Source organism: Ovis canadensis, chromosome 15 (assembly GCF_042477335.2).
Source record: "Ovis canadensis isolate MfBH-ARS-UI-01 breed Bighorn chromosome 15, ARS-UI_OviCan_v2, whole genome shotgun sequence".
NCBI classification, from domain to species: domain Eukaryota; kingdom Metazoa; phylum Chordata; class Mammalia; order Artiodactyla; family Bovidae; genus Ovis; species Ovis canadensis.
In genome coordinates this window covers 35,346,401-35,372,578 of record NC_091259.1, presented here as the reverse complement: position 1 = coordinate 35,372,578, position 26,178 = coordinate 35,346,401, and the positions used below count along the sequence as shown (strand labels likewise).

General features: G+C 56.4%; 4 protein-coding genes and 1 pseudogene across 6 annotated transcripts; 3 read left to right on the top strand and 2 right to left on the bottom strand.

The window, feature by feature from the left end:
• Positions 1-260: 260 nt before the first annotated feature.
• APOA1 (apolipoprotein A1) lies at positions 261-2,642 on the top strand. Its single transcript, XM_069555271.1, has 4 exons — positions 261-778; positions 977-1,039; positions 1,222-1,375; positions 1,975-2,642. Exons 2-4 carry the CDS (start codon positions 997-999, stop codon positions 2,573-2,575), a joined length of 798 nt encoding a protein of 265 aa, XP_069411372.1. The 5' UTR covers positions 261-778; positions 977-996; the 3' UTR covers positions 2,576-2,642.
• Positions 2,643-4,813: 2,171 nt separating this feature from the next.
• LOC138420059 (apolipoprotein C-III-like) lies at positions 4,814-12,994 on the bottom strand. 2 transcript variants are annotated; one of them, XM_069553161.1, is made up of 6 exons: positions 12,466-12,815; positions 10,159-10,231; positions 7,280-7,333; positions 6,622-6,689; positions 6,378-6,474; positions 4,814-5,119 (listed from the first exon to the last, which is right to left on the bottom strand). In XM_069553161.1, exons 2-6 carry the CDS (start codon positions 10,161-10,163, stop codon positions 5,050-5,052), a joined length of 294 nt encoding a protein of 97 aa, XP_069409262.1. In that variant the 5' UTR covers positions 10,164-10,231; positions 12,466-12,815; the 3' UTR covers positions 4,814-5,049. The 2 variants fall into 2 exon arrangements, with proteins under 2 accessions (XP_069409262.1, XP_069409263.1); XM_069553162.1 differs by lacking the exon at positions 7,280-7,333 and having other exon boundaries at positions 12,466-12,994.
• Positions 11,790-14,154, top strand: LOC138420129 (apolipoprotein A-I pseudogene; annotated as a pseudogene).
• A 755-nt stretch (positions 14,155-14,909) lies between these two features.
• LOC138421316 (apolipoprotein C-III) lies at positions 14,910-20,196 on the bottom strand. Its single transcript, XM_069555451.1, has 6 exons — positions 20,020-20,196; positions 19,868-19,940; positions 17,438-17,491; positions 16,777-16,844; positions 16,505-16,628; positions 14,910-15,203 (listed from the first exon to the last, which is right to left on the bottom strand). The coding sequence occupies exons 2-6, from the start codon at positions 19,870-19,872 to the stop codon at positions 15,089-15,091; spliced, it is 366 nt and encodes a 121-aa protein (XP_069411552.1). The 5' UTR covers positions 19,873-19,940; positions 20,020-20,196; the 3' UTR covers positions 14,910-15,088.
• APOA4 (apolipoprotein A4) lies at positions 17,570-25,581 on the top strand. Of its 2 annotated transcripts, none has more exons than XM_069555450.1 (4): positions 17,570-17,730; positions 22,858-22,956; positions 23,321-23,447; positions 24,458-25,581. In XM_069555450.1, the coding sequence occupies exons 2-4, from the start codon at positions 22,908-22,910 to the stop codon at positions 25,422-25,424; spliced, it is 1,143 nt and encodes a 380-aa protein (XP_069411551.1). In that variant the 5' UTR covers positions 17,570-17,730; positions 22,858-22,907; the 3' UTR covers positions 25,425-25,581. The 2 variants fall into 2 exon arrangements, with proteins under 2 accessions (XP_069411551.1, XP_069411550.1); XM_069555449.1 differs by having other exon boundaries at positions 17,582-19,920.
• Positions 25,582-26,178: the final 597 nt, after the last annotated feature.

The following is a 26,178-nucleotide window of genomic DNA, read 5'->3' as shown; positions in this document are numbered from 1 at the left end:
GAGATTATGGTTGGTTACGGCTGATGGTAGGGTTTGGGTCAGGTTGGGAGTGGCGGTGCGTAAGATGGCAAAATGAAAAGTTGGCAACTCTGTGTTGGTCTCTAGAGTGTGTTTGGAAATGTTAGACGTCTCAAAGTCTGGGGGCCACTGAGTACCCTCCTCTCTCTCCTCAGGCAGCCTCCAAGCACAAGGTTCCCTTTGCTTTCCAGTCTGGGAGATCTGCGAGGGCCTAGAGCGAGGGGTGGGGGTGAGAGAGAGATGGGACAGCCTTGATGGGAGAAACCTCTGCTGCCTTTGTGAAGCTGGGGCAGGGTGGGGGTGAGATAATCACCCTGGAATGCGAGGGGCCAGCAGGGGAGAATACCTCTTGAGTGGAGGAGTCCCAGCCGGCCTTGGCAGCCTCTGTGTTTTTCCTCCTTCCTTCCTCTCACCCGCTGCGATGGCACAATGGACAATGGCAGGCACACAATCCCCACGGAGGAGACGGGCCGGTGCAGCTGACCCCGACTCTGGGGACCTGCAAGCCTGTACCCACCCCCTCCCACCCCTATTGGAACCCTTGATCCCTGGCCCTGCAGCCCCCGTAGCTTCCTGTTTGCCTGCTCTATTTGTCTGGCCCCAGGGACAGAGCTGATCCTTGAACTCTGAGTTCCACATCGCCAGGACCAGTGAGCAGCAGCAAGGCCTGGGCTGGGCTTATCAGCCTCTGAGCCCAGCCCTGCCTGGACACATAAATAGGCTGGGGGAGAGCTGGCTGATTAGACTGCTGGCCATTGAGGTAAGTGCTGCTACCCGCTCCCCAGCTCTAGGCATTTGAGGCTCTGGGATGCTGGCCGGAGCCTCTACCCCAGGCTGGGGGCTCTGGACCCCTGGCCCTCCCCACCCTGTGCCCCGCCTCCTCCTCCCTGGCTGGAGTCAGTAGGGGATGCATGGGCTTCTTCAAGCCCTGCTCAGCTGGGCCCCTCTTCTCCTCCAGGTCACCCACATCCCTTCAAGATGAAAGCCGTGGTGCTGACCTTGGCTGTGCTCTTCCTGACGGGTAGGTGCCCCCAACCTAGGGAGCCAACGACTCGGGGGAGGCTTCTCCCTGAACCCCTGCGGACCACCCTCCTGGGCCCAGGAAGCAGAATTACTCCTTTCCACCCCTCTCCCCTGCCAAGCACTTCTGCTTAGATCCCAGCCCAGAGCTGGTCTGATCTGGGTCTCCCCTCTCCTTCCCAGGGAGCCAGGCTCGGCATTTCTGGCAGCAAGATGAGCCACAGTCGTCCTGGGATCGGGTGAAGGATTTTGCCACCGTGTATGTGGAAGCAATCAAGGATAGTGGCAGAGACTATGTGGCCCAATTTGAAGCCTCCGCTTTGGGAAAACAGCTCAAGTAAGAACCCGCTTGTGCCTGGGGCAGGGGTCAGGGGTGTTGGTGCTGGGGGATGGAGAAGCCTGTGGGAAGAAGCAGCCAGACTGGCCCAACCCCCACCTCCTATTTGATGGGCCCCATAGAAGCAAGAAGTGGGATCCACAAGCAGGATCAGGGCCCCCCAGCAAGGGGTAGACCAGCGCTGTCTGGTCAGTATTCTCCGCACTGCACTCTGCCCTTGCCTATTCTTAACTCCCTTCTCAGCTCCAGCCAGCAACAGAGATGGCTGTCTTCAGAGAGGAGAATGGGCTGGAAGAGTAGAGACTAGGTCCTTAAAAGGCCCACCTTTGGGGACAGACAGGATCAGGCACCAAAACCAGCTTCAGCTCTATCTCCTTCTAATTCCTGCATCCATCTGGTCAATGGGATGCAGTGGGGAGTGGGGGGCAGACCGTGGATGGGAGACGCTAGGCTAAGGATCTGTCCCCAGCTACCCCACATTCAGGCACAGGTGTGCCCAGGTCTCACACGGGGCAAGCACGGGCGCTGGGCTGCAGCTCTGGGGGTAGCCAGGGGGCCCAGGAGGTTTAGCCTGAGCCCTCCTCTCTCTCCCCTTTCAGCCTGAAACTCCTGGACAACTGGGACACCCTGGCCAGCACGTTGTCCAAAGTGCGTGAACAGCTGGGCCCGGTGACCCAGGAGTTCTGGGACAACCTGGAGAAGGAGACAGCGTCGCTGAGGCAGGAGATGCACAAGGACCTGGAGGAGGTGAGGCAGAAGGTGCAGCCCTACCTGGACGAGTTCCAGAAGAAGTGGCACGAGGAGGTGGAGATCTACCGCCAGAAGGTGGCGCCGCTGGGCGAGGAGTTTCGCGAGGGCGCGCGCCAGAAGGTGCAGGAGCTGCAGGACAAGCTGAGCCCGCTGGCCCAGGAGCTCCGCGACCGCGCGCGCGCGCACGTGGAGACGCTGCGGCAGCAGCTGGCGCCCTACAGCGACGACCTGCGCCAGCGGCTGACCGCGCGCCTGGAGGCGCTCAAGGAGGGCGGCGGCAGCCTGGCGGAGTACCACGCCAAGGCCACCGAGCAGCTGAAGGCGCTGGGCGAGAAGGCCAAGCCGGCGCTGGAGGACCTCCGCCAGGGCCTGATGCCCGTGCTGGAGAGCCTCAAGGTCAGCATCCTGGCCGCCATCGACGAGGCCTCCAAGAAGCTGAACGCCCAGTGAGATGCCTCGGGCTGCCCCACCCTGGGCATCTCTTCGGTTTCTTAGAATAAACATTTCCGGAGTGGAACGCGCGTGATGGGTTTTTTTTGTTGTTGTTGTTTGAAGATTCGATGATGATTTTTAAACAATAAAGTTTTCCAAAAGCCAAAAATTCTGTTTGGGGAGAATGGGCATGGGGGGATCCTGGAGGGGCCTCCAGGGGGTAGTGGTCAGGGACACCTGGTGATGTCCCAATGGAGTCCTGAGCTCCAAACACTGGCCTCTCAGGGCCTTAATGTTACAGGGACTGCTTGTCTGGGGGCTGAAGGGTGGGGCAGGAGATGCTCTTTCATTAGGAGGCCCAAACAGGAAGGAAAGAGAGGACCAGGCAAAGTGACAGATGATCCAATGCAGGTGCCCTCAAAGAGCTTCAAGCAGGAAGTACTGGCTTTGCTGGGAGAAGTGGGCTCCCTGTGCCCAGCGTTTCTCCCGGCAGAGGACATAGCTCCCCAGCCCTTCTGCTCAAGGGCAGCTGAGGTTGGAGGGACCTCAATGAGCCTGTGGACTTCAAGGTTCCCACAGTAACCTTCCTGTGGTTCCTTCCTAGGGCAGGTTCAAATGAAGGGCTTGGCGCTTGCTCCTTCCTCTCTTATTAATTCAAAATGTACTTTAACAAACACATCCTTTGTCACCAGGGCCTCTTGCCACTCCTCACACTCCCACCCAGCTCCAGAACAGCTGCTGTTTCCTCAGGCTCAGCAGTGCTAGCCCCATCTTCATGGCTCCAAGCCTGCCAGCCCCTGTATTCTGACCTAAGAAAAATAATCACCACCTCTTGCAAGTAACTAGCTCATTCTAATCTCCAAGATGCTTTCATATCCATCATCTCACTGTACGCTTTCCCAGATCCTGGGTGGTATGGATGCAGAAGCTAGAGCTTGGAGATGTGAACTCATTTCCAAGACTGAATAGCAGGATGCCCTAGGTTGCCCTTTCTAAAAATATGTGCCTTTGAGCATCCCTGATTATTAAAAAAAAAAAAAAGGCCAGGCATTGAAGTTTGTATGTAATTGAGTGTTCCCAGCCAGCTCCTCTTCACACTAAGGTACACACCTCCTCTCCCCACCCCACCCCCACCATGTGCATGCTTGTGGCTTTAAGATGCAAAGATCTGGGCAGTGCACTCAGGGGGCTTCTCTTTCCCTCTCCTCTCAGGGCATTTTGCCCTTGGTGCTGGATAATCTACCCCTCCTCCATCTCCAGTGTATCTTAACTGCAAAAAGGAGTGGGCTTTTTTAGTTCCTAACCATTTGAGCTACGTTGTAACAACAATAGTAGTAACTAAGCCTTTTTCTGAGTCAGTTGAGCAGAATATGGCAGCTCACCTGGGCTTGAGGTCAGTTTACTGACTCAGTGACACTGGGCAAGTGCCTTCACACTTGGGAGCCTCAGTCTTATCACTGGAAGAGCAGGGAGGGGAGCTGCTCAGCGGATCTGTGGTTCTGGAACTCTCCTGCATGAACATTTGACGGGTGGTGGGGACACAAGGGCTGCAGCCTGTGTTGGGTGACCTCGGGCCCCTCCTCAATTCCCAGGACACAGGGCCCCCACTCCAGTCCTGGCCCCAAGGGGACAGTCAGCTCAGCCTGTAGTGACAAGGGCAGCCATTTGCCAGGTGCCTTGGAGGTGCCAGGTGCTGTGCACTCTCTCAGCGCCTTCATACATTCTCAACAGACCTGCAATGGACCAAGTACCATTGTACCCACTGTACAGATAAGAAACTGAGGCTGATATGAAGTGACAGAGCCAAGACTAGAGCCCAGGTGTATCTTACTTTAACCACGACCCCCTTTGGCCTCCTTCCCCCAAGTGCAGTTGGGGGAGGTGGGGGCAAGAAGCCCAGGCAGTGCACGTCCACCCCAGAATTTTGATGAAGACTCACAGTCTCAACTCTGATAATGATGTAAAATGCCAGGTGCAAGGCCTGGCACAGAGCACACACTCAATCATGCTACATAGTACTTGAGAGTGGATTCAAATATTGCCAGACCTAGCGTCCCCTTTGCTCCTCCACGCCAAACTGTCCATGCAGGCAGGCGAGGTAAGGTCATTCCTACCTTGCTCCACCCAGCTGCTAAGAGGTGGGTGGGGCACCAGTCCCAGGCCTGCTTGAGTTGGAGTCAGTCCCGAGCCCGCCCACAGAAGAACACCAGCGCATTCTCGGCCCAGACATGGCAAGTGCAGGACACCCCACTCACGGCAGTTTCTCATCCAGCTTTATTGGAAGGCCAGCACACCCTGGGGTGGGCCCGGTCCGGGGTGGGGCGAGAGGTCACTGAGAATGCTGTTCTTGTAAGTGACCTTTGAGGGCAGCCCTGGGAGGCTGCTGGACCCAAGGAGCTAGTAGGATGGATAGACAGGTGGACTTGGGGTACTGAGATCTCAGACGGCCTCACGGTGGAGACTGTGTGGGACTGGAAGCAGATTCCTGGATATCACTTGAACTTGCCCTTGAACGAGCTCCAGTAGTCTTTCAGGGAGCTGAAGCTCTCAGTCATCCAGTCTCTGAAGGTCAAAAAGGTGAGGGGAGCAGCTGGGGTGGGGGTGAGAGTTGTCTCTAGGCAGTGACAACTATGGCACTCCCACCCTCCCCCCACTGGCGCTCTCCCAGCCCTCTCAACCCCACCCAGCAATGCCCCAAGGTTGGGACCCCCTATAGCTGCACCCCAGGAGAGGATGCTGAGGGTAATGATGGCAACCCAACCAAGGTCAACCCGAGTTTCTCCAGCTGCGGGCAGATGGTGGATCTGAAGCAAGCTGGAGAGGAGTGACTGATTTGGGAGATGTGTAAGGTCAGGACTGCCATTCTAGTGGAGGCGAGTGATCCCCCCTAGAATTGTACATCCTGGTGGCTCCAGGCGGGGTGGGGCAGAGGGAGGCAGTCTCTCATTTGGACAGTCATCAGAGGGTTGATAGCTGTGTGATCTGGGGCAGGTCACTTGGTTAAGTGAGCCTTGGTTTCCTAGTCTGCAAAATGGTGAAAATAATATCTACTCCATAGTGGGTCTTGAGGAGTAACAGTGTTTGTGAACACCTCTGCTATGGAAATGCCCATGAGGATGGAGTGGAGGTGGGGAAGTTGGGTGGGGATAGCAGAGGACTGGTGGGCAGGGGCAAGGTGGGAGAAGAAGCACTGACTTCTGCTCACATGCTCCAAGGACTTGAAACAAGTCAGAAACACAGACACACACTGGCACACACACACGCACACACACACACACACACACAAACTGGGCTGAAATTGAGTTGCTGCTAAGTCGCTTCAGTCGTGTCCGACTCTGTGCGACCCCATAGATGGCAGCCCACCGGACTCCCCCGTCCCTGGGATTCTCCAGGCAAGAACACTGGAATGGGTTGCCATTTCCTTCTCCAACGCATGAAAGCGAAAAGTGAAAGTGAAGTTGCTCAGTCATGTCCAACTCTTCAAGACCCCATGGACTGCAGCTTAGCAGGCTCCTCCGTCCATGGGACTTTCCAGGCAAGAGTACTGGAGTGGGGTGCCATTGCCTTCTCTGGAAATTAAGTTGGGTGGGGCTAAACCTCCAACCAGATTATCAGGAAAGGAAAATGGAAGTGAGGGCAAGGAGGGAGAAAGAAGGACGACAGAGGGAGGAGAGGCAAGATGCAGTGCCCCTCCGTCATCTCTCCCTGCGAGGGAGCCTGCCTTACAGAGAGAAAGGAAGCTCAGGGAGGCACAGCCCCCTGCCAAGCTTCTCACCGAGCAGGGGCAGGTAGGACTGGGGGCGGGGAGGTGAGGGCATACCTGGTCTTCTGGACCACATCCTTGGCAGTTGTGGTGGCCTCCTTCACATAGCCCTTCATTTTGTCCAGAAGGGATCCCTCCTCGGCCTTGGTAGCTTCTATGAGGAGAGCAGCACTGAGTGGGGTGGATCAGCCTCTGGGGAACCTTTGGCTCCTGCCCAGCTCCCATCGGGGCCCTGCATTCCCCAGCCACCTGCCAAACTGCCCCGTCCCTGCCCCCAGCCCAGTCCCCTCCAGCATCTTACCGGGCAAGATCAGGAGTGCCAGGAAGGCAGCCACAAGGAGCAACCGGGGCTGCATGGTGCCTTGGTTCCTGCAGGGAAGGGACCTGTGAGCTGTTCCTCAAGTCCCCACCCCCTTCACCACCAGGCAGCCCTCCCTGGGGAGATGCGCTGGTCCCTAAAGCAGGGCCTGAGCTGGGTCAAGTCGGGAGGAGAGAGGGCTAATGTGGGGGAGGTTATGGGCTTTCTGACAGGGGACTTGGGGACCCAGAGCAGAGAGAGCAAGGAGGGTCGTGGAGCAGGAACCCCCCAGACCAGGAATCAAGACACCTGGATTCTGGCCAGGTTTCTGCCACTAACACACTGAGTGACTCTGGGTGACTCTCTGCCCTCGCCAGGGCTCAGGTTTTCTGTCTGGGGCACGACTGAGGTGTCTGAGTCTTCTTCTAATCCTAAACATGCAGAGTGAGCAGAAAATGGAGCCAGTGGCAGTCCCGGCTCCACCACTAGGCTCTGTGTGGCTTTGGGCAAGTGACCTTCCCCTAGGGACCTCGGTCTCCCCATCCATCAAGCCTTAAGGCTTCCTCAGCTCTACAAGCGCTTCTGCAGGCTTCGCTGGCTGGGCTGGGCACAGACCCCTCCCCATGCTGCTCTCCTCCCCGCAACCCCCAGGGAGCCTTACCTGGAGCGGCTGCCTCTTGGGATGAACTGCGTACGCAGGCAAGAGGGTTCGGACCTGTTTTATATCGTCCCCAGGACACAGGGCAGCGTGAGGGCCCACACAGCCGGGCAAAGGTCACCTGCTGATCACTCTAGACCAGGCCCCGACAGAAGGTAGCCAGAGGCACCCAGGCCTGCTAGGAGTTGGGAAATCTCTAGAAAGCTGAGGGGGCCCACCCGGCTCTCTGCTAGTCCTATGGCTTGGACCCGGGGAGACCCCATTTCTGAGCAGCCTGGTTCCCCAGGGAGAGGCTGGTGAGATGGGAGAAGGGATTGGGGGACAAACCTCGCTCATCCCTTTGCCCTTTGTTTCCAGGTCCTTCCCCACTTTAAGCCCTGCCAACAGCCTGCAAAGTGGGGGTGATGTGAGAGGGGGACTGGCTTCTTCAGACTGGACACAACTCAGCTGGCTGGGCTGGGGTGTCTAGAGTGAAGTCACAGAAGGCCTGAGGGCAGGGGCTTGTGCAGAGATGGGACACAGTTGAGCGCCCACATCCCCCTCCCCAGGATCTCCATCTCTGGGCTTCAGTCCCGGGTGCAGCTGACCCAAAAGCCTCCTTGAACTGTTTGATCCCAGAGGAGCGGGTGGTGGAGGAAGGTCAAAGGCTGCTGAGCCCCAAGCCTTTATCCTACCGCCTTCTCTCCTCACCTTGCCCTCTGGACCCACTGATAACGTCCCCAGGTGGCAGGATCCGGGCTCCTAGTTGAGGCCCTACCCTGACTGTGCCGCTGGGCCTGAGGCCAGCGCTGAGTACCTCTCGACCTCAGGCCTCAACCTCCTCAGCTTGGAGATACCAGTCCCCGTAGTCCCCTGGCTGGGCAGACAACTGGAAGGAACCAAGTTTGTGGTGCGGCCAGTCTAGCGGAGAGAGGGGCCAGACAAGCTCTAAGGGGCAGTCGTCTGTCCAGCATAGGTCTGGGTCCTTCCCAGGGTGAAGGGTCCCCTGGGCCCATACTGGGAGCTGTAGCCTGAATGGCAGGATCAGGGGGCTTTGTCTTCTGGATGTGAAGACTTCAGAGTCAAGAAAATCTCAGTTTAAATGATGCTTTTGGCACTTACTCATATGACCCAGGGCCAGAGAGCTAACATCTCAGTGCCTTGATGTTCTCTGTAAAATGGGGCTAGACCTCTGATATGCTAGCGTTGTAAAAGTTTCTGAAAGGGTTAGTTGGCCACTCATGTCTGACTCTTTATGACCACCCAGAAATCACCAGGCTTCTCTGTCCATGAGATTCTCTAGGCAGAAACACTGGAATGGTTGGCCATTTCCTCCTCCAGGGGATCTTCCTAACCCAAGGATGGAATCCAGGTCTCTTGTATTGTAGGTGGATTCTTTACCAGCCGAGCCAGCAGGGAAGGCCAGAATTCTTGTGAAATACACATGAAATAGGTACAAAGACCATGAAGGGGGCTCAATAAATCTCTCCTTTCTTACAAACACCTGTCCGTCCTCAGACAGCATAGCCTAAAGTCAGGATGAGCCTCCAATGTAGAAGTAGGGCTTTTGGCAGGTGGCCTTCTTCTTGTCACGCGAGTGTCTGTTCCTCGGTTCTTTGTCTCGTCACAACAAAGATTTGGAGTGACGGTCATTAAAGCCCCCTCGGCGAGTCACAGCTCTCAGGTCTTGGATAGACCGTGTTATAGCACTCAGGTCTCGAAAGGACCACTTTATAGCTGTTAGACAAATCAGTGTTACAGCTCAGTGTTACAGCTCTATTTTATTTAGAAGATGGCAGGGAAATCCATCTTCGAGGCATGAGGACACGTTGATCTAAAGACACGAGGAGAAAAGCGTGGGGGAGCGCGCGGGGGAGGGAGAGAGAGAGAAAGGGCGCACGCACGCGGGAGAGAAAGAAAGGGAGAAAAGTGCTTTGGCTCCTCTTTTCATACGTTTTTCCCTCCACCTGGGCAGCCCTGTGCAAACTGGGCTTAGCCAGGAGTGCTGCTGAAGTCTTCACTCTGGTCCTCGGACCTTCCTTTGACCTTCCTTGTCTTTTAGCCACCACCATTTTGGACTCCTTTTCCCTATTCTACCTACCGAACATTCTCAAGAAGAAGCAACTAAACATAACCATGTGAAACCAGAGGCCCAGTAAAGGGACCTGGCCCTACCTTCAGAATTCTTTATCTGTGGCTGAAAATTGAAATTTCTCCTTAGAGATTTGTTTCTTTGACTGAAACCTGATTATCTGTAAAACTGCAAATAGATTCCTGAGAAGTAGATATTATTAACCCCATTTGATAGGCAGAAACCTAAGGCAGGGCTGGAGACATAGCCAGGTGCCCATATTCCATCCATGGCAGAGTTGGGAACCAGAATCCAGGTCTTCTAATACGCACACTGGGACCAAACCACACGGAGAGATGAGACCCTTGGAGGTTTATCAGTCACTCAGAGTGCATCAATTTCAGTCTCTTCCTGAGCACAGACTGTGGTGATGGGGTGGGGAGGGGAGGAAGGTGACCGGGAGGTCCTGAAGGATTTGGACTTTGGGGAGGTAGAGGGCAGCCATGTCCACTTCCCTCTTCGTTCTGATCTGTTCCTTCTCCCCAGAAGTGAGGGTCACAGTGGGAATCCAGATTCCAGGCTGGGCTGGGGCATGCTGGGTTGGACTGGCTAGAACCCTTGGCCCTGGTTCCTCCAACTCTCCTTCCATGTGTGTGGAGCCTCTGGAGGAGGTCGCCCTCTCTCCCCTGGGTGGCAATGGGCCAGTGAGCCCAGGGAGGTCAGAAGATGTGGGCAGAGAGACCCAGCGGTGTGGTGTCAAGCTGGGTAGAGAACCGGAGAGGGTGGGCCTCTGCAGCTGGGTTGAGACATGCCCTGGGGCCTGGGACCTTACCTCATTCCAAGGGCGTGGCCTCTGTGTGCCTGTGCCCCTCCCAGCAGCTCCAGGTGGGTCTCAGTGGGTCGATCTGAGGAAGGGTCTGATCAGTGGCCCAGCCTAAGCTGCCTCTCCTTCCCTTCTTCTCTCCCTCCGCCAAGCATAGCTACCCTGGGATGAGAATGCTGCTCCAGCCCTGGCCCCTACGCCTGGCAACGGGCAGGGAGGAGGGGCGGGAGGATGGGGAGAAGGTCTGACCAGCTGGGCCGAAAGTGGTCCTCTAGGGTTAGGCTAAATCTCTCTGCGTCCACCTGTGTGCGAGTGAGGCTTAGCTCACGAGCCTCTGTGACCCATGCCCCTGCCACAGGGCTGGACTGGGCAGCGCTGACTCAGCCCTGCCAGCCAGAGGCCCCGGTTCACCATGGCCTTCTGCGCTGGAAGTTCCTCCTAGCGTCTCACCCAGGTCTTCCCACCCGGGAGCCACCCCCTTTGAGCTCTGCCCTGGGTGGACGGCCAGTGTGGAGCAAACACGGGGACCTGTGTCCATGTGATCGGCCCGTCCCTGGCTGGGCCTGAGTCGTTCCCTCCTGCTTCTGGGCTCGGGCTGCCCACCGGTTTGATTTCTGTTTTGGGGGCAGGAGGGTGGCCATAGGTGATGCTAGAGTCTCAGCCTCGTCACCTCATTGACCGTTAGGTCTGTCTGTTGTACAGATAAGGAGATTGAGGCTCAGAAAGGGATATGATTCACCCAACGTCACATAGCCCTTTGTGCCCACCCATGTGGCCGTGCCCTGACTCACAGGGCCAGCCAGGGTCTGCTGGAGCTGCCGGCACTCACGTCCTTTCCATCAGCAGCTCAAACAATCTAAGACAGGGCACAGTTCAGTTCAGTCGCTCAGTCGTGTCCGACTCTTTGCAACCCCATGGACCGCAGCACGCCAGGCCTCCATGTCCATCACCAACTCCTGGAGTTTACTCAAAGTCATGTCCATTGAGTCGGTGATGCCATCCAACCATCTCATCCTCTATCATCCCCTTCTCCTCCCACCTTCAACCATTCCCAGAATCAGGGTATTTTCAAATGAGGGGGCACAGGGGCCTCTCATTCTCTGCCACACCCTAGAAGTAACCTGTTCACAGACTGATACACAGCATGCTCCCCGGGACTTCCTCAGCTGTCCAATGGTCAAGACTCTGCACTTTCACTCCAGGGAGCACAGGTCCCATCTCTGGTTGTGGAACTAAGATCCTGCATGCTGGACAATGTGTCCAAAACGCAAACAAAAAAACCCATGATCCCAACCAAGGAGGTCAAACTCAACTGAGAGTCCTTGGTGACTCACTGCCCTCTTCGCCTTTGGCCCAGTTTTGGGGAAGGTGTGGGGCCAGAGATGAGCACCTACTTTGCACCCAGCCCATGCTAGACTGTGCCTGATTTGGGAGTGTTGCAAGGCGGTGAAATTTTCAGGGGCAAAACATGGCCCATGCTTGATGAGCGCTGACTGTGGGCCAGGTATGGCTCCCAGCATTACTCAGCTTACCTTCCTGACGCGGTAGTCAAGAGGCATGCACTAGTTTATCCCCTACTGAGGCACACACGGGGCTCAGAGAGGTTAAGAAACTTGCCCAAGGTCACACAGTCAGTATGTATGGAGCCCACACACAAACCCAAGGAGTCTGATCCCAGCATTGGAAGCCTTAATAACTACCGCGAGATGGTAGGGGCAGACCAGTGCTGTCTGGTTGCTATTTTCTGCAATGCACTCCTCCCCTTCCTATTCTTAACTCCCTTCTCAGCTCCAGCCAGCAACAGAGATGGCTGTCTTCAGAGAGGAGAATGGGCTGGAAGAGTAGAGACTAGGTCCTTAAAAGGCCCACCTTTGGGGACAGACAGGATCAGGCACCAAAACCAGCTTCAGCTCTATCTCCTTCTAATTCCTGCATCCATCTGGTCAATGGGATGCAGTGGGGAGTGGGGGGCAGACCGTGGATGGGAGACGCTAGGCTAAGGATCTGTCCCCAGCTACCCCACATTCAGGCACAGGTGTGCCCAGGTCTCACACGGGGCAAGCACGGGCGCTGGGCTGCAGCTCTGGGGGTAGCCAGGGGGCCCAGGAGGTTTAGCCTGAGCCCTCCTCTCTCTCCCCTTTCAGCCTGAAACTCCTGGACAACTGGGACACCCTGGCCAGCACGTTGTCCAAAGTGCGTGAACAGCTGGGCCCGGTGACCCAGGAGTTCTGGGACAACCTGGAGAAGGAGACAGCGTCGCTGAGGCAGGAGATGCACAAGGACCTGGAGGAGGTGAGGCAGAAGGTGCAGCCCTACCTGGACGAGTTCCAGAAGTGGCACGAGGAGGTGGAGATCTACCGCCAGAAGGTGGCGCCGCTGGGCGAGGAGTTTCGCGAGGGCGCGCGCCAGAAGGTGCAGGAGCTGCAGGACAAGCTGAGCCCGCTGGCCCAGGAGCTCCGCGACCGCGCGCGCGCGCACGTGGAGACGCTGCGGCAGCAGCTGGCGCCCTACAGCGACGACCTGCGCCAGCGGCTGACCGCGCGCCTGGAGGCGCTCAAGGAGGGCGGCGGCAGCCTGGCGGAGTACCACGCCAAGGCCACCGAGCAGCTGAAGGCGCTGGGCGAGAAGACCAAGCCGGCGCTGGAGGACCTCCGCCAGGAAGGTTCAAACAGGAAGGAAAGAGAGGACCAGGCAAAGTGACGGATGATCCAATGCAGGTGCCCTGAAAGAGCTTCAAGCAGGAAGTACTGGCTTTGCTGGGAGCAGTGGGCTCCCTGTCCCCAGCGTTTCCCTCGGGCAGAGGACATAGCTCCCCAGCCCTCTTTCTCAAGGGCAGCTGAGGTTGAAGGGACTTCAGCGTGCCTGTGGACTTGAAGGATTAGGGCAGGTTCAAATGAAGGGCTTGGTGCTTGCTCCTTCCTCCCTTACTAATTCAAAATACACTTTACAAAACTCATACCTTTTCCTTTTTCACCAAGGCCTCTTGCCACTATTCACCCTCCCTGTCTGCTCAGGAAAAGCTGCAGTTTCCTTAGGCCCTGCCGTGCCAGCCCCATCCTTGGGGCTACAGACCTGTCAGGCCCGTTGTTTCTGACCTGAGTCAGGAAAACAATCACCATCTCTTGCAGTAACTAGCATATTCCAGTCTCCAAGAAGCTTTTCTATGCATCGTTTCACTGCATCCTTTCCCAGATCCTAGGTAGATTAAATGGATGGGAAACAGATGGGGAAACCATGGAAACAGTGTCAGACTTTGTTTTTTGGGGCTCCAAAATCACTGCAGATGGTGATGGCAGCCATGAAATTAAAAGACGCATACTCCTTGGAAGACAAGTTATGACCAACCTAGACAGCATATTTAAAAGCAGAGACATTGCTTTGCCAACAAAGGTCCATCTAGTCAAGGCTATGGTTTTTCCTGTGGTCATGTATGGATGTGAGAGTTGGACTGTGAAGAAAGCTGAGCGCCGAATAACTGATGCTTTTGAACTGTGGTGTTGGAGAAGACTCTTGAGAGTCCCTTGGACTGCAAGGAGATCCAACCAGTCCATTCTGAAGGAGATCAGCTCTGGGATTTCTTTGAAGGGAATGATGCTGAAGCTGAAACTCCAGTACTTTGGCCACCTCATGCAAAGGGTTGACTCATTGGAAAAGACTCTGATGCTGGGAGGGATTGGGGGCAGGAAGAGAAGGGGACGACAGAGGATGAGATGGCTGGATGGCATCACTGACTTGATGGACGTGAGTCTGAGTGAACTCCGGGAGTTGGTGATGGACAGGGAGGCCTGGCGTGATGCAATTCATGGGGTTGCGAAGAGTCGGACATGACTGAGTGACTGAACTGAACTGAACTGAACTGAACTGATGGATGCAGAAGTTAGAGCTTGGAAACGTGGGGTCATTTCCAAGATTGAACAGCAGGACGGGCTAGGTTGCCCTTTCTAGACCTATGTACTCCTGAGCATCTGTGATTATGTTTCTTTAAAAAAGTTGCTATCCATTCTAGTTTGTATGGACTGGAGTGTTCCCAGCAAGCCCCTCTTCACACTCAGGTATACACCACCACCCCCGACCCCGCCCACCATGTGCATGTTTGTGGCTAAACAACAGAAGGAGTAACTACGCCTTTCTCTGTGTCAGCTGAGCAGAATATGGCAGCTCACTTGGGCTTGAGGTCAAGCTCTGCTGTTTGCTGACTCAGTGACACTGGGCAAGTGCCTTCACACTTGGGAGCCTCAGTCTTATCACTGGAAGAGCAGGGAGGGGAGCTGCTCAGGTAGTCTGTGGTTCTGGAACTCTCCTACGTGAACATCTGATGGGTGGTGGGGTATCTTACTTTAATCACCACCCCCTTTGGCCTCCTTCCCCCAAGTGCGGTTGGGGGAGGTGGGGGCAAGAAGCCCAGGCAGTGCACGTCCACCCCAGGATTTTGATGAAGACTCACAGTCTCAACTCTGATAATGATGTAAAATGCCAGGTGCAAGGCCTGGCACAGAGCACACACTCAATCATGCTACACAGTACTTGAGAGTGGATTCAAATATTGCCAGACCTAGCATCCCTTTGCTCCTCCACGCCAAACTGTCCATGCAGGCAGGTGAGGTAAGGTCATTCCTACCTTGCTCCACCCAGCTGCTAAGAGGTGGGTGGGGCACCAGTCCCAGGCCTGCTTGAGTCGGAGCCAGTCCCGAGCCCACCCACAGAAGAACCCCAGCGCATTCTCGGCCCAGACATGGCAAGTGCAGGACACCCCACTCACGGCAGTTTCTCATCCAGCTTTATTGGAAGGCCAGCACACCCTGGTGTGGGCCAGGTCTAGGGTGGGGTGGGAGGTCACTGAGAATGCTGTTCTTGTAAGTGAGCTTTGGGGTCAGCCCTGGGAGGCTGCTGGACCCAAGGAGCTAGTAGGATGGACAGGTGGACTTGGGGTACTGAGATCTCAGGCGGCCTCAGGACTGGAGGGATTGGAGGCAGATTCCCAGAAGTCAGTGAACTTGCCCTTGAACGAGCTCCAGTAGTCTTTCAGGGAGCTGAAGCTCTCAGTCATCCAGTCTCTGAAGGTCAAAAAAGTGAGGGGAGCAGCTGGGGTGGGAGTGAGAGTTGTCTCTGGGCAGTGACAACTATGGCACTCCCACCCTCCCCCACTGGCGCTCCCCCCTGACAACCCCACCCAGCAATGCCCCAAGACCTCAGGCTGGGACCCCCTATAGCTGCACCCCAGGAGAGGATGCTGAGGGTAATGATGGCAACACAACCAAGGTCAACCCGAGTTTCTCCAGCTGCGGGCAGATGGTGGATCTGAAGCAAGCTGGAGAGGAGTGACTGATTTGGGAGATGTGTAAGGTCAGGACTGCCATTCTAGTGGAGGCGAGTGATCCCCCCTAGAATTGTACATCCTGGTGGCTCCAGGCGGGGTGGGGCAGAGGGAGGCAGTCTCTCATTTGGACAGTCATCAGAGGGTTGATAGCTGTGTGATCTGGGGCAGGTCACTTGGTTAAGTGAGCCTTGGTTTTCTTGTCTGCAAAATGGAGAAATAACATCCACTCTACGGTGGGTCCTGAGGACTAGAGGTGTTTGTGAACACCTCTGCTATGGAAATGCCAATGCGGATGGAGTGGAGGTGGGGAAGTTGGGTGGGAATAGCAAAGGACTGGTGGGCAGGGGCAAGGAGGGAGAGGAAGGACCGACCTCTGCTCACATGCGCCCAAAGACTTGAAACAAGTCAGAAACACAGACACACACACACACTGGGCTGAAATTGCCTTGAAAGTGAAAATTGCTCAGTGGTGTCCAACTCTTTGCGACCCCATGGACTGTACAGTCCATAGCATTTTCCAGGCCACAATACTGGAGTGGGTAGCCTTTCCCTTCTCCAGGGAATCTTCCCAACCCAGGGATCGAACCCAGGTCTCCCGCATTGCAGGCGGATTCTTTACCAGCTGAGCCACAAGGGAAGCCCGAGAACACTGGAGTGGGTAGCCTATCCCTTCTCCAGTGGATCTTTCTAACCCAGGAATCGAACCGGGGTCTCCTGCATTGCAGGTGGATTCTTTACCAACTGAGCTATCAGGGAAGCCCCCAAAATTGCGTTGGGTGGATCCAAACCTCCAGATTATCAGAAAAGGAAAATGGAAATGAGGGCAAGGAGGAAGAAAGGAAGATGACAAGGGGAGGCGAGGTGGGATGCGGTGCCTCTCCGTCGTCTCTCCCTGCAAGGGAGCCTGTTTTACAGAGAGAAAGCAGGTTCAACGAGGCGCAGGTCCTAAGTGGACATGGGAGAGACACAGGACCCCTATGGGGGCTCTCACCAAGTCCCGGGCAGGTAACAACCAAAGGCAGGAAAGTGAGGATGTACCTGGCCTGCTGGGCCACCTGGGACTCCTGAACACTGCTCAGGGCATCCTTGGCGGTCTTGGTGGCCTCCTTCACATAGCCCTGCATCTTGTCCAGCAGGGATCCCTCCTCGGCCTTGGTAGCTTCTATGAGGAGAGCAGCACTGAGTGGGGTGGATCAGCTTCTGGGGAGCCCTTGGCTCCTGCTCAGCCCCCCATTGGGGTCTGGTATCCCCCAGCCACTTGCCAAGCCATCCCCTTCCCACGCCCAGCCCAGTTCCCACTGGCTGCTTACCGGGCAAGACCAGGAGTGCCAGGAAGGCAGCAAGAAGGAGCAGCCGGGGCTGCATGGTGCCTTGGTTCCTGCAGGGAAGGGTCCTGTGAGCTGTTCCTCAAGTCCCCACTCCCTCCACCACCACCAGGCGGCCCTCCCTGGGGAGATGTGGTGGTCCCTAAAACAGGGCCTGAGCCGGGTCAAGTCGGGAGGAGAGAGGGCTAATGTGGGGGAGGCTATGGGGTTTCAGACAGGGGACTTGGGGACCCAAGGCAGAGAGAGCAAGGGGGGTCATGGAGCAGGAACCCCCCAGACCAGGAATCAAGACACCTGGATTCTGGCCAGGTTTCTGCCACTAACACGCTGAGTGACTCTGGGTGACTCTCTGCCCTCGACAGGGCTTAGGTTTTCTGTCTGGGGCACGACTGAGGTGTCTGAGTCTTCTTCTAATCCTAAACATGCAGAGTGAGCAGAAAATGGAGCCAGTGGCAGTCCCGGCTCCACCACTAGGCTCTGTGTGGCTTTGGGCAAGTGACCTTCCCCTAGGGACCTCGGTCTCCCCATCCATCAAGCCTTAAGGCTTCCTCAGCTCTACAAGCGCTTCTGCAGGCTTCGCTGGCTGGGCTGGGCACAGACCCCTCCCCATGCTGCTCTCCTCCCCGCAACCCCCAGGGAGCCTTACCTGGAGCGGCTGCCTCTTGGGATGAACTGCGTACGCAGGCAAGAGGGTTCGGACCTGTTTTATATCGTCCCCAGGACACAGGGCAGCGTGAGGGCCCACGCAGCTGGGCAAAGGTCACCTGCTGATCAATCTAGACCAGGCCCTGACAGAGGGTAGCCAGAGGCACCCAGGCCTGCTAGGAGTTGGGAAATCTCTAGAAAGCTGAGGGGGCCCACCCGGCTCTCTGCTAGTCCTATGGCTTGGACCCGGGGAGACCCCATTTCTGAGCAGCCTGGTTCCCCAGGGAGAGGCTGGTGAGATGGGAGAAGGGATTGGGGGACAAACCTCGCTCATCCCTTTGCCCTTTGTTTCCAGGTCCTTCCCCACTTTAAGCCCTGCCAACAGCCTGCAAAGTGGGGGTGATGTGAGAGGGGGACTGGCTTCTTCCGACTGGACACAACTCAGCTGGCTGGGCTGGGGTGTCTAGAGTGAAGTCACAGACGGCCTGAGGGCAGGGGCTTGTGCAGAGGTGGGACACAGTTGAGCGCCCACAGTCAGTTGAGATCCCACTAGGATCAGTCCCAGGTGCAGCTGACCCGAAAATTTCCTGAGCTGACCCCTTTCTTACAGGGGCTGGTGGGAGCAGGTCTAAGGCTGCTGAGCCCCAGGCCTTTGTTTTATCACCCCCTCTCCTCATCTTGCCCTCTGGACTCACTGATAATGTCCCCAGGGGGCAGACTGTGCAGCTGGGACTGAGGCCAGCGCTGAGTACCTCTCGACCTCAGACCTCAACTTCCTCAGCTTAGACATACCAGTCCTCGTAGTCCTGTGGCTGGGGAGGCAACCAAGCCTGTGGTGAGGCTGGTGTAGTGGAGAGAGGGGCCAGATGAGCTCGAAGGGACAGTCAGCTGTCCAGGAGATGCCCGGCCTCTTCCTGAGGTGAAGTGCCCCTTGGGCTCATACCAGGAGCTGCAGCCTGGATGGCAGCATTAGGGAGCTCTGTCTTCCACTGAGGTCTCAGAGCCAAGAAATTCTAGATTTAAATGGTGTCTTTGGCACCTACAGATATGACCCAGGGTCAGAGATCTAACATCTCATTGCCTCAATATTCTCCTCTGTAAAATGGGGCTAGGACATTGATACTCCAGAATTGTGGTGAAATAGAAGAGATATGTAAAAGCAGCTGGTCCATGAAGGGGCTTGATAAATCTCTCCTTCTTTCTCCCAAACACCTGTCCTTCCTTAGACAGCATAGTCTGAAGGCAGAAGGAGCCTCCAACATAGAATTAGGGCTTTTGGCAGGTGGCCATCTTACCAGGAAGAAGCAACTAAACCTACCGTGGGAAGTCACAGGCCCGAGAAAGTGACCTAGCGCTACCTTCAGAATTCTTTTTCTGTGGCTGAAACTTGAAATTTCCCCCTTAGAGATTTATTCCTTTCACTTATACATGGTTATCTGTTAAAATGCAAATGAGTCCTGCGAAGTAGACCTTATTAGGGCTCCACCGGTAGTTCAGCTGGTGAAAACTCTGCGTGCAGTGCAGGAGACCTCAGTTCGATTCCTGGGTTGGAAAGATCCCCTTGAGGAGATAGGCTATCTGCTCTAGGATTCACAGGCTTCCCTGGTGGCTCAGGTGGTAAATAATCTGCCTGCGGTGTGGGAGACCTGGATTTGATGCCTGCGTTGAGGAGATCCCCTGGAGGAGGGCATGGCAACCCACTCTAGTATTCTTGCCTGGAAAATCCCCATGGACAAAGGAGCCTGGCAAGTTGTAGTTCATGGGGTTGCAAAGAGTCAGACATGACTAGGCAACTAAGCACAGCACAGAACAGACATTATTAACCCCATTTGATAGGCAGAAACCTAAGGCAGGGCTGGAGACATAGCCAGGTGCCCATATTCCATCCATGGCAGAGTTGGGAACCAGAATCCAGGTCTTCTAATACGCACACTGGGACCAAACCACATGGAGAGATGAGACCCTTGGAGGTTTATCAGTCACTCAGAGTGCATCAGTTTCAGTCTCTTCCCGAGCACAGACTGTGGTGATGGCGTGGGGAGGGGAGGAAGGTGACCGGGAGGTCCTGAAGGATTTGGACTTTGGGGAGGTAGAGGGCAGCCATGTCCACTTCCCTCTTCGTTCTGATCTGTTCCTTCTCCCCAGAAGTGAGGGTCACAGTGGGAATCCAGATTCCAGGCTGGGCTGGGGCATGCTGGGTTGGACTGGCTAGAACCCTTGGCCCTGGTTCCTCCAACTCTCCTTCCATGTGTGTGGAGCCTCTGGAGGAGGTCGCCCTCTCTCCCCTGGGTGGCAATGGGCCAGTGAGCCCAGGGAGGTCAGAAGATGTGGGCAGAGAGACCCAGCGGTGTGGTGTCAAGCTGGGTAGAGAACCGGAGAGGGTGGGCCTCTGCAGCTGGGTTGAGACATGCCCTGGGGCCTGGGACCTTACCTCATTCCAAGGGCGTGGCCTCTGTGTGCCTGTGCCCCTCCCAGCAGCTCCAGGTGGGTCTCAGTGGGTCGATCTGAGGAAGGGTCTGATCAGTGGCCCAGCCTAAGCTGCCTCTCCTTCCCTTCTTCTCTCCCTCCGCCAAGCATAGCTACCCTGGGATGAGAATGCTGCTCCAGCCCTGGCCCCTACGCCTGGCAACGGGCAGGGAGGAGGGGCGGGAGGATGGGGAGAAGGTCTGACCAGCTGGGCCGAAAGTGGTCCTCTAGGGTTAGGCTAAATCTCTCTGCGTCCACCTGTGTGCGAGTGAGGCTTAGCTCACGAGCCTCTGTGACCCATGCCCCTGCCACAGGGCTGGACTGGGCAGCGCTGACTCAGCCCTGCCAGCCAGAGGCCCCGGTTCACCATGGCCTTCTGCGCTGGAAGTTCCTCCTAGCGTCTCACCCAGGTCTTCCCACCCGGGAGCCACCCCCTTTGAGCTCTGCCCTGGGTGGACGGCCAGTGTGGAGCAAACACGGGGACCTGTGTCCATGTGATCGGCCCGTCCCTGGCTGGGCCTGAGTCGTTCCCTCCTGCTTCTGGGCTCGGGCTGCCCACCGGTTTGATTTCTGTTTTGGGGGCAGGAGGGTGGCCATAGGTGATGCTAGAGTCTCAGCCTCGTCACCTCATTGACCGTTAGGTCTGTCTGTTGTACAGATAAGGAGATTGAGGCTCAGAAAGGGATATGATTCACCCAACGTCACATAGCCCTTTGTGCCCACCCATGTGGCCGTGCCCTGACTCACAGGGCCAGCCAGGGTCTGCTGGAGCTGCCGGCCCTCACGTCCTTTCCATCAGCAGCTCAAACAATCTAAGACAGTGCACAGGGGCCTCTCCTTCTCTCCCACCGCCCAGAACTAATCTGTTCACAGACTGATACACAGCATGCTCTCTGGTACTTCCCCAGCTGTCCTGTGGATAAGACTGCACACTTCCACTGCCGGGGGCGCAAGTTTGATCTCTGGTTGGGAAATTAAGATCTCGCATGCCACACATTGTGGCCAAAAATAAAAAACACATGCTCCCGTTCAGTGAGGGCAAACTCGACTGAGAGTCCTTGGTGACTTGTTGCGTGCTCACCTCTGGCCCATTGAGGCAGAAAGAGATGAGGCCAGAGGCAAGCGAGACCTTTGCTCCCAGCCCAGGCAGGACTCTGCCTGATTTGGGAGTGTCGCAGCGCGGTGAAGTCTTCAGGGGCAAAACACGGCTCGTGCTTGATAAGCGCTGACTGCGGGCCAGGCATGTCTCCCAGCATTACTCAGATTATCTCCCTGACTCCCTGAAGCCCAGAAGGCATGCACTGTTTTATGCCCTACTGAGGCACACGGTGCTCAGAGAGGTTAAGAGACTTGGCCGAGGTCACTCAGTCAGTATGCGCGGAGCCCACACGCAAAGCCAAGGAGTCCAACTCCAGCATCAGAAGCCTTAAAAAACTACTGCAAGATGGCCCAGGCTGCTCCTGGAAGGAGGAGCTCCCTGACATTGGGGGTGATGATCACTGGGATGGGACACTGCCAGGTAGTGGGGATTCTACAGAAGGGGTACAAGCACTGGAAGGCCTTTTAGCTATCTTCAACCCCATAACACATCAAGTCACCCCTCATCTATGAAACAGTGGAGACACGGGAAGTCAGGATCAGCCCAGCTGTGGACTCTTCTAGTGGCAGATTATAGAAGCCCATCCACGTCCGGGGCATGGCATTCCTGGAGGGCAGCCAACAGTGCAATTCGGTGGATTTCATCTCCTTGTCACTCAAGGTGATTTGTGTGGTCCAGCAGAGGGGCACAAACTGGTCAGGATGCGCCACCTTCTTGGTGGATGTCTTTCTGTGTGTGACCTCACTTGCAGAGGATGTTGGAAGTCCACGTAGACGATCCGGATGCCACCACCACCCCCTTCCCCATCTCCTGATGAGAGGCCCCCTGAGAGCCTCAGCTGACCGCTCCCACCCAGGGAGGAGGTGGGCAGGAATCAGACCTCGGGCCAGTCTGCCCCTCGCCCTGCACTGTGCCTGCCTGATGCCCCCCAGAGTGTGGGGTCTCACTCTGCCACCCTCACTGGAGCAGCAAGCATGCTACTGTACTCCTCGCTTGGTTCAAATCCAGAAAATAGTTAATAGTCTTATTAACAACAATAATGACTATTTTTTAGTGCTCACTCTGCCAGGCATAATACTACGCATTTCACCAGTGATATCTCTTTTAATACACCCAACAATCACATTTTTTAAAGGAGAAAATGAGGCCAGAGCTGGGCCAAGTTGAATCACTAGACCAAAGTGTCACACTTGGCAGCGGTGGGGCGTGAAGCACACTTACAATTAACACCTTCAACACAGGGTCTCCCCCTACTCCACCCACCTTCCCAAAGGCTGGCAGGGGCTGCCTTCTCTCGGGCTCACCTTGACCAGAGCCCTAGGTCTTGACTCATTATCCCCTCTGTGGCCCTGGGTGTCCCAGTCCAGAGCCTGGTGTTCTGAGATGGAGTCAGGGTTGGGGGATGTGGGAGTGGGGGTCCCTCCTCACTGGGGCAGACAGAGGAAGTGTGAACTTTGCCTCGCCCCACCCCCCACCCAAGCCAAGCATAGACCCCGAGCGGCCACAGGGCTTCTGGGTCGTTTATCAGTCCCGGGCTCAGGTGTTCCCTCAGTCTCATTCCTCCCTTGGCTCATGGCCCCTTCCACGATGGGTGGGGCACACATTCAGAACAGCTGCTTCTGAATGCTGCCCGAGCCCCAGTCTGCCATCAGCTTCCACGTTGTCCAAGGGTCACCAAAGTCCAAGAGGCCTCCTGGGAATGTGTCACCTTCCAGCGTGGAGTCACACTGGGGAGGAAGGTGAGGAGGGCAGCCCAGTGAGGATTTAAATGTCTGACTGGTCCTGAGCTTCAATCAGTTCCACCAGCAGTACAGTGAGCTGCCTGCGAACCTCTCCTCTGGCCCCTCTGAATCCAGGAAGGATCTGGTGCAGTAAGAGACTCTCCCAGCCCAGCGAGGAGCCCAGGATGTTCCTGAAGGCTGTGGTCCTGAGCCTGGCCCTGGTGGCTGTCACTGGTGAGTAGGAGCTGCCTTCAGATGGCACTCTTAGGCAGGACCCATCTGCTGCGTCAGGCAGGGAAAGGTGGCGAGTTTGGGGCCAGGGCGAGAGGACAGTTCCGAGTGCCTGCCAGCCCACAGATGGAGGCGGGTGGTTCCCCAGCTGCCTCTCAGCTCTCAGGAGTGCTGTCCATTCACAGTGCTGGGCTCCCTGGCATGGGTACTACCCCGGCTTTACATACCCCTGTGGCTTCTAACTAGCCAAGCACACAGAGAAAAATCAGTGGCTGGGCTCCCCACCGACAACCAGTCTGCAGCTCAGGGCTGGGGCAGGGGGGCAAGGAAGGAGACGGCGCTCATGAATTTGCTGTTTCCCACCCAGGAGCCGAGGCGGAGGTCAATGCCGACCAGGTGGCCACTGTGATTTGGGACTACTTCAGCCAGCTGGGCAACAATGCCAAGAAGGCGGTGGAACACATCCAGAAGTCTGAGCTCACCCAGCAGCTCAAGTAAGAGGGGCAGAGCTGGCAGGAAGGGCTTCTTAAAGGCCATGCAACATGTGGGCAAGGGCTGGACTCAGAGGCGGGAGACCTGAGCTTAGGATACCCACTGCCCTGCTATCAACTCACTGGGTAACCAGAGGTCTCCAGACTTGGATCCTGGGATCCATGTGTGCAAATAAGGAAGGCTGGACTGAATAATCCCTGCTCTAACTTTTCTTTTTTTCTTTTGGCATGCCCTGTGGCTTGTGGGATCTTAGTTCCCTGACCAGGGATCAAACCCCCACCCTCAGCAGTGAAACTGTTGAATCCTAAACACTGGGCCACCAGGGAATCTCCCACTTTAACTTTCCAGAGTGTAACAAATGGCCACATCTTAGCACTGAGGCTCCCAGAAGAAAGGGAGGGAGAGAAATGTCATGTGAGCTGGCTTCTAATACATTCCAGGATGGGCCTCTGTGAAATCATGGGAAGGGGAGGGGTGAGGATATTTGGGAAGCCTCTGGGGGTGCCCACACAGCAGGGAAACCAGCACCCGATGTGATTAGAAGATGCTAGAAGAGGTCCAGAACATCACATGTGATCTCTGTCACAGCAACACCTGGGGTGAGAAGGACCTCAAAGTCCACTCTTTCTACTTTACAGATAAGGAGAGGCAAGCCCACTGCTCCAGCTCACATGATAGGTATTAATTGATACTGTGACTCAAGCTCCAGGGGAGATCCAGAGGTACAAGGTCAGCGTATTACCTTAGTCGATTACATCTATCTGCTTAAATCACCATCCACCATAGGGAAGGTCACAGGGAAAAGATGGGTGAACTCAGTACCCTGCATGCTCACCTGTCTTAGGCAGGTGTGTGGAAGGTGAGTGGTATGTAAGGAGCTAAGGTCGCAGTAGAGGAGCCTGGCGGGCTTACAGTCCCGGGGTCGCAAAGAGTCGGACAGGACCGAAGCGACTTAGCACGCAGGCAGGAATGCCAAGCCTCATGGTGGCCCCCTTGCGTCCTTTCCCCGCAGCACCCTCTTCCAAGATAAACTTGGGGAAGTGAGCACCTACACGGACGACCTGCAGAAGAAGCTGGTGCCCTTTGCCACGGAATTGCATGAACGGCTGACTAAGGACTCCGAGAAGCTGAAGGAGGAGATTCGGAAGGAGCTGGAGGAGCTGCGGGCCCGGCTGCTGCCCCACGCCACCGAGGTGAGCCAGAAGATCGGGGACAACGTGCGCGAGCTGCAGCAGCGCCTGGGACCATACGCAGAGGAGCTGCGCTCCCAGGTCGACACCCAGGCGCAGCAGCTGCGGCGCCAGCTGACGCCCTACGCGCAGCGCATGGAGACTGTGATGCGGCAGAACCTGGACCAGCTGCAGGCCTCGCTGGCGCCCTACGCCGAGGAGCTCCAGGCCACGGTCAACCAGCGGGTGGAGGAGCTCAAGGGGCACCTGACGCCCTACGCGGACCAGCTCCAGACCAAGATCGAGGAGAACGTGGAGGAACTGCGCCGCAGCCTGGCCCCTTATGCCCAGGACGTCCAGGGGAAGCTCAACCACCAGCTGGAGGGCCTGGCCTTTCAGATGAAGAAGCATGCCGAGGAGCTGAAGGCCAAGATCTCGGCCAAAGCCGAGGAGCTGCGGCAGGGGCTGGTGCCCGTGGTCAACAGCGTGCGTGGAAGCCAGCCGGGCAACGCCGAGGGCCTGCAGAAGTCCCTGGCCGAGCTGAGCAGCCGCCTGGACCAGCAGGTGGAGGACTTCCGCCGCACCGTGGGGCCCTACGGCGAGACCTTCAGCAAAGCCATGGTGCAGCAGTTGGACGCGCTCAGGCAGAAGCTGGGCCCCCTGGCGGGGGACGTGGAAGATCACCTGAGTTTCCTGGAGAAGGATCTGAGGGACAAGGTCAGCAGCTTCTTCAACACCCTCAAGGAGAAGGAGAGCCAGGCCCCCGCCCTCCCCTCGCAGGAGGAGATGCCCGTCCCTTTGGGGGGTTGAGTTGCCCCTGGTGCCCCCGCCCCACCACTGACACCTGCCCTGCCCTGCCCCCTGTCTGTCTGTCTGTCCCAAAGCAGTTCTTGTACAGACCTGCAGATACATGTCCAGTGGAAAGTGATGCTACCTCTAGCTTCTCAATAAAGTTGCTGAGAAACTAGCCCAGTGTGGTTACAGTCGGGCTTCTTGGTTTTGTGGGATTTGAGGGCCGCAGGGAGCGCCGTTAGCAAAGCTTAGATGGGTCAGCAGGGGACGCTTAGAAGGACTGAGGGGCTGGGAGATGAGACTAGGGGGCCAGGGTGTGCTGAGAAGTGTGGGGAGAGCCCTAAGGGGAGGTGGGTAAAAATGTCACGCTTTGGACTTCCCTGGTGGTCTGGTGGGCTTCCCGGGTGGCTCAGTGGTAAAGAATCTGACACCGGGCTTCACCCCAAGGGCGCCACCAATGTGGTCAGGACGCGGTCCTGGGCTCTGGGGAGCTCACGACACAGTGGGGAAGACTGTCCCTCCTCGTCTAAGACCTTCTGTGCCTTTAATTTGACTTATTTGGGTGAATTTTGGTTTATTCCACCCACCTCACCTCACTTCTGTTATAAAATTGATTCATGTTTATTTCAGAGGTTTTTTTGACTACTAAACCCGTGATCTCCAGAGTCAAGGAATGGGGCCCAGAGATGTGTCAGAGTCCTGGAAGGTAGGGAGGAGTAGGTGCCTGGGGGCCCTGGTGAACTCTGCCCAGGAGCCTCCTGCAAAGGGGCCT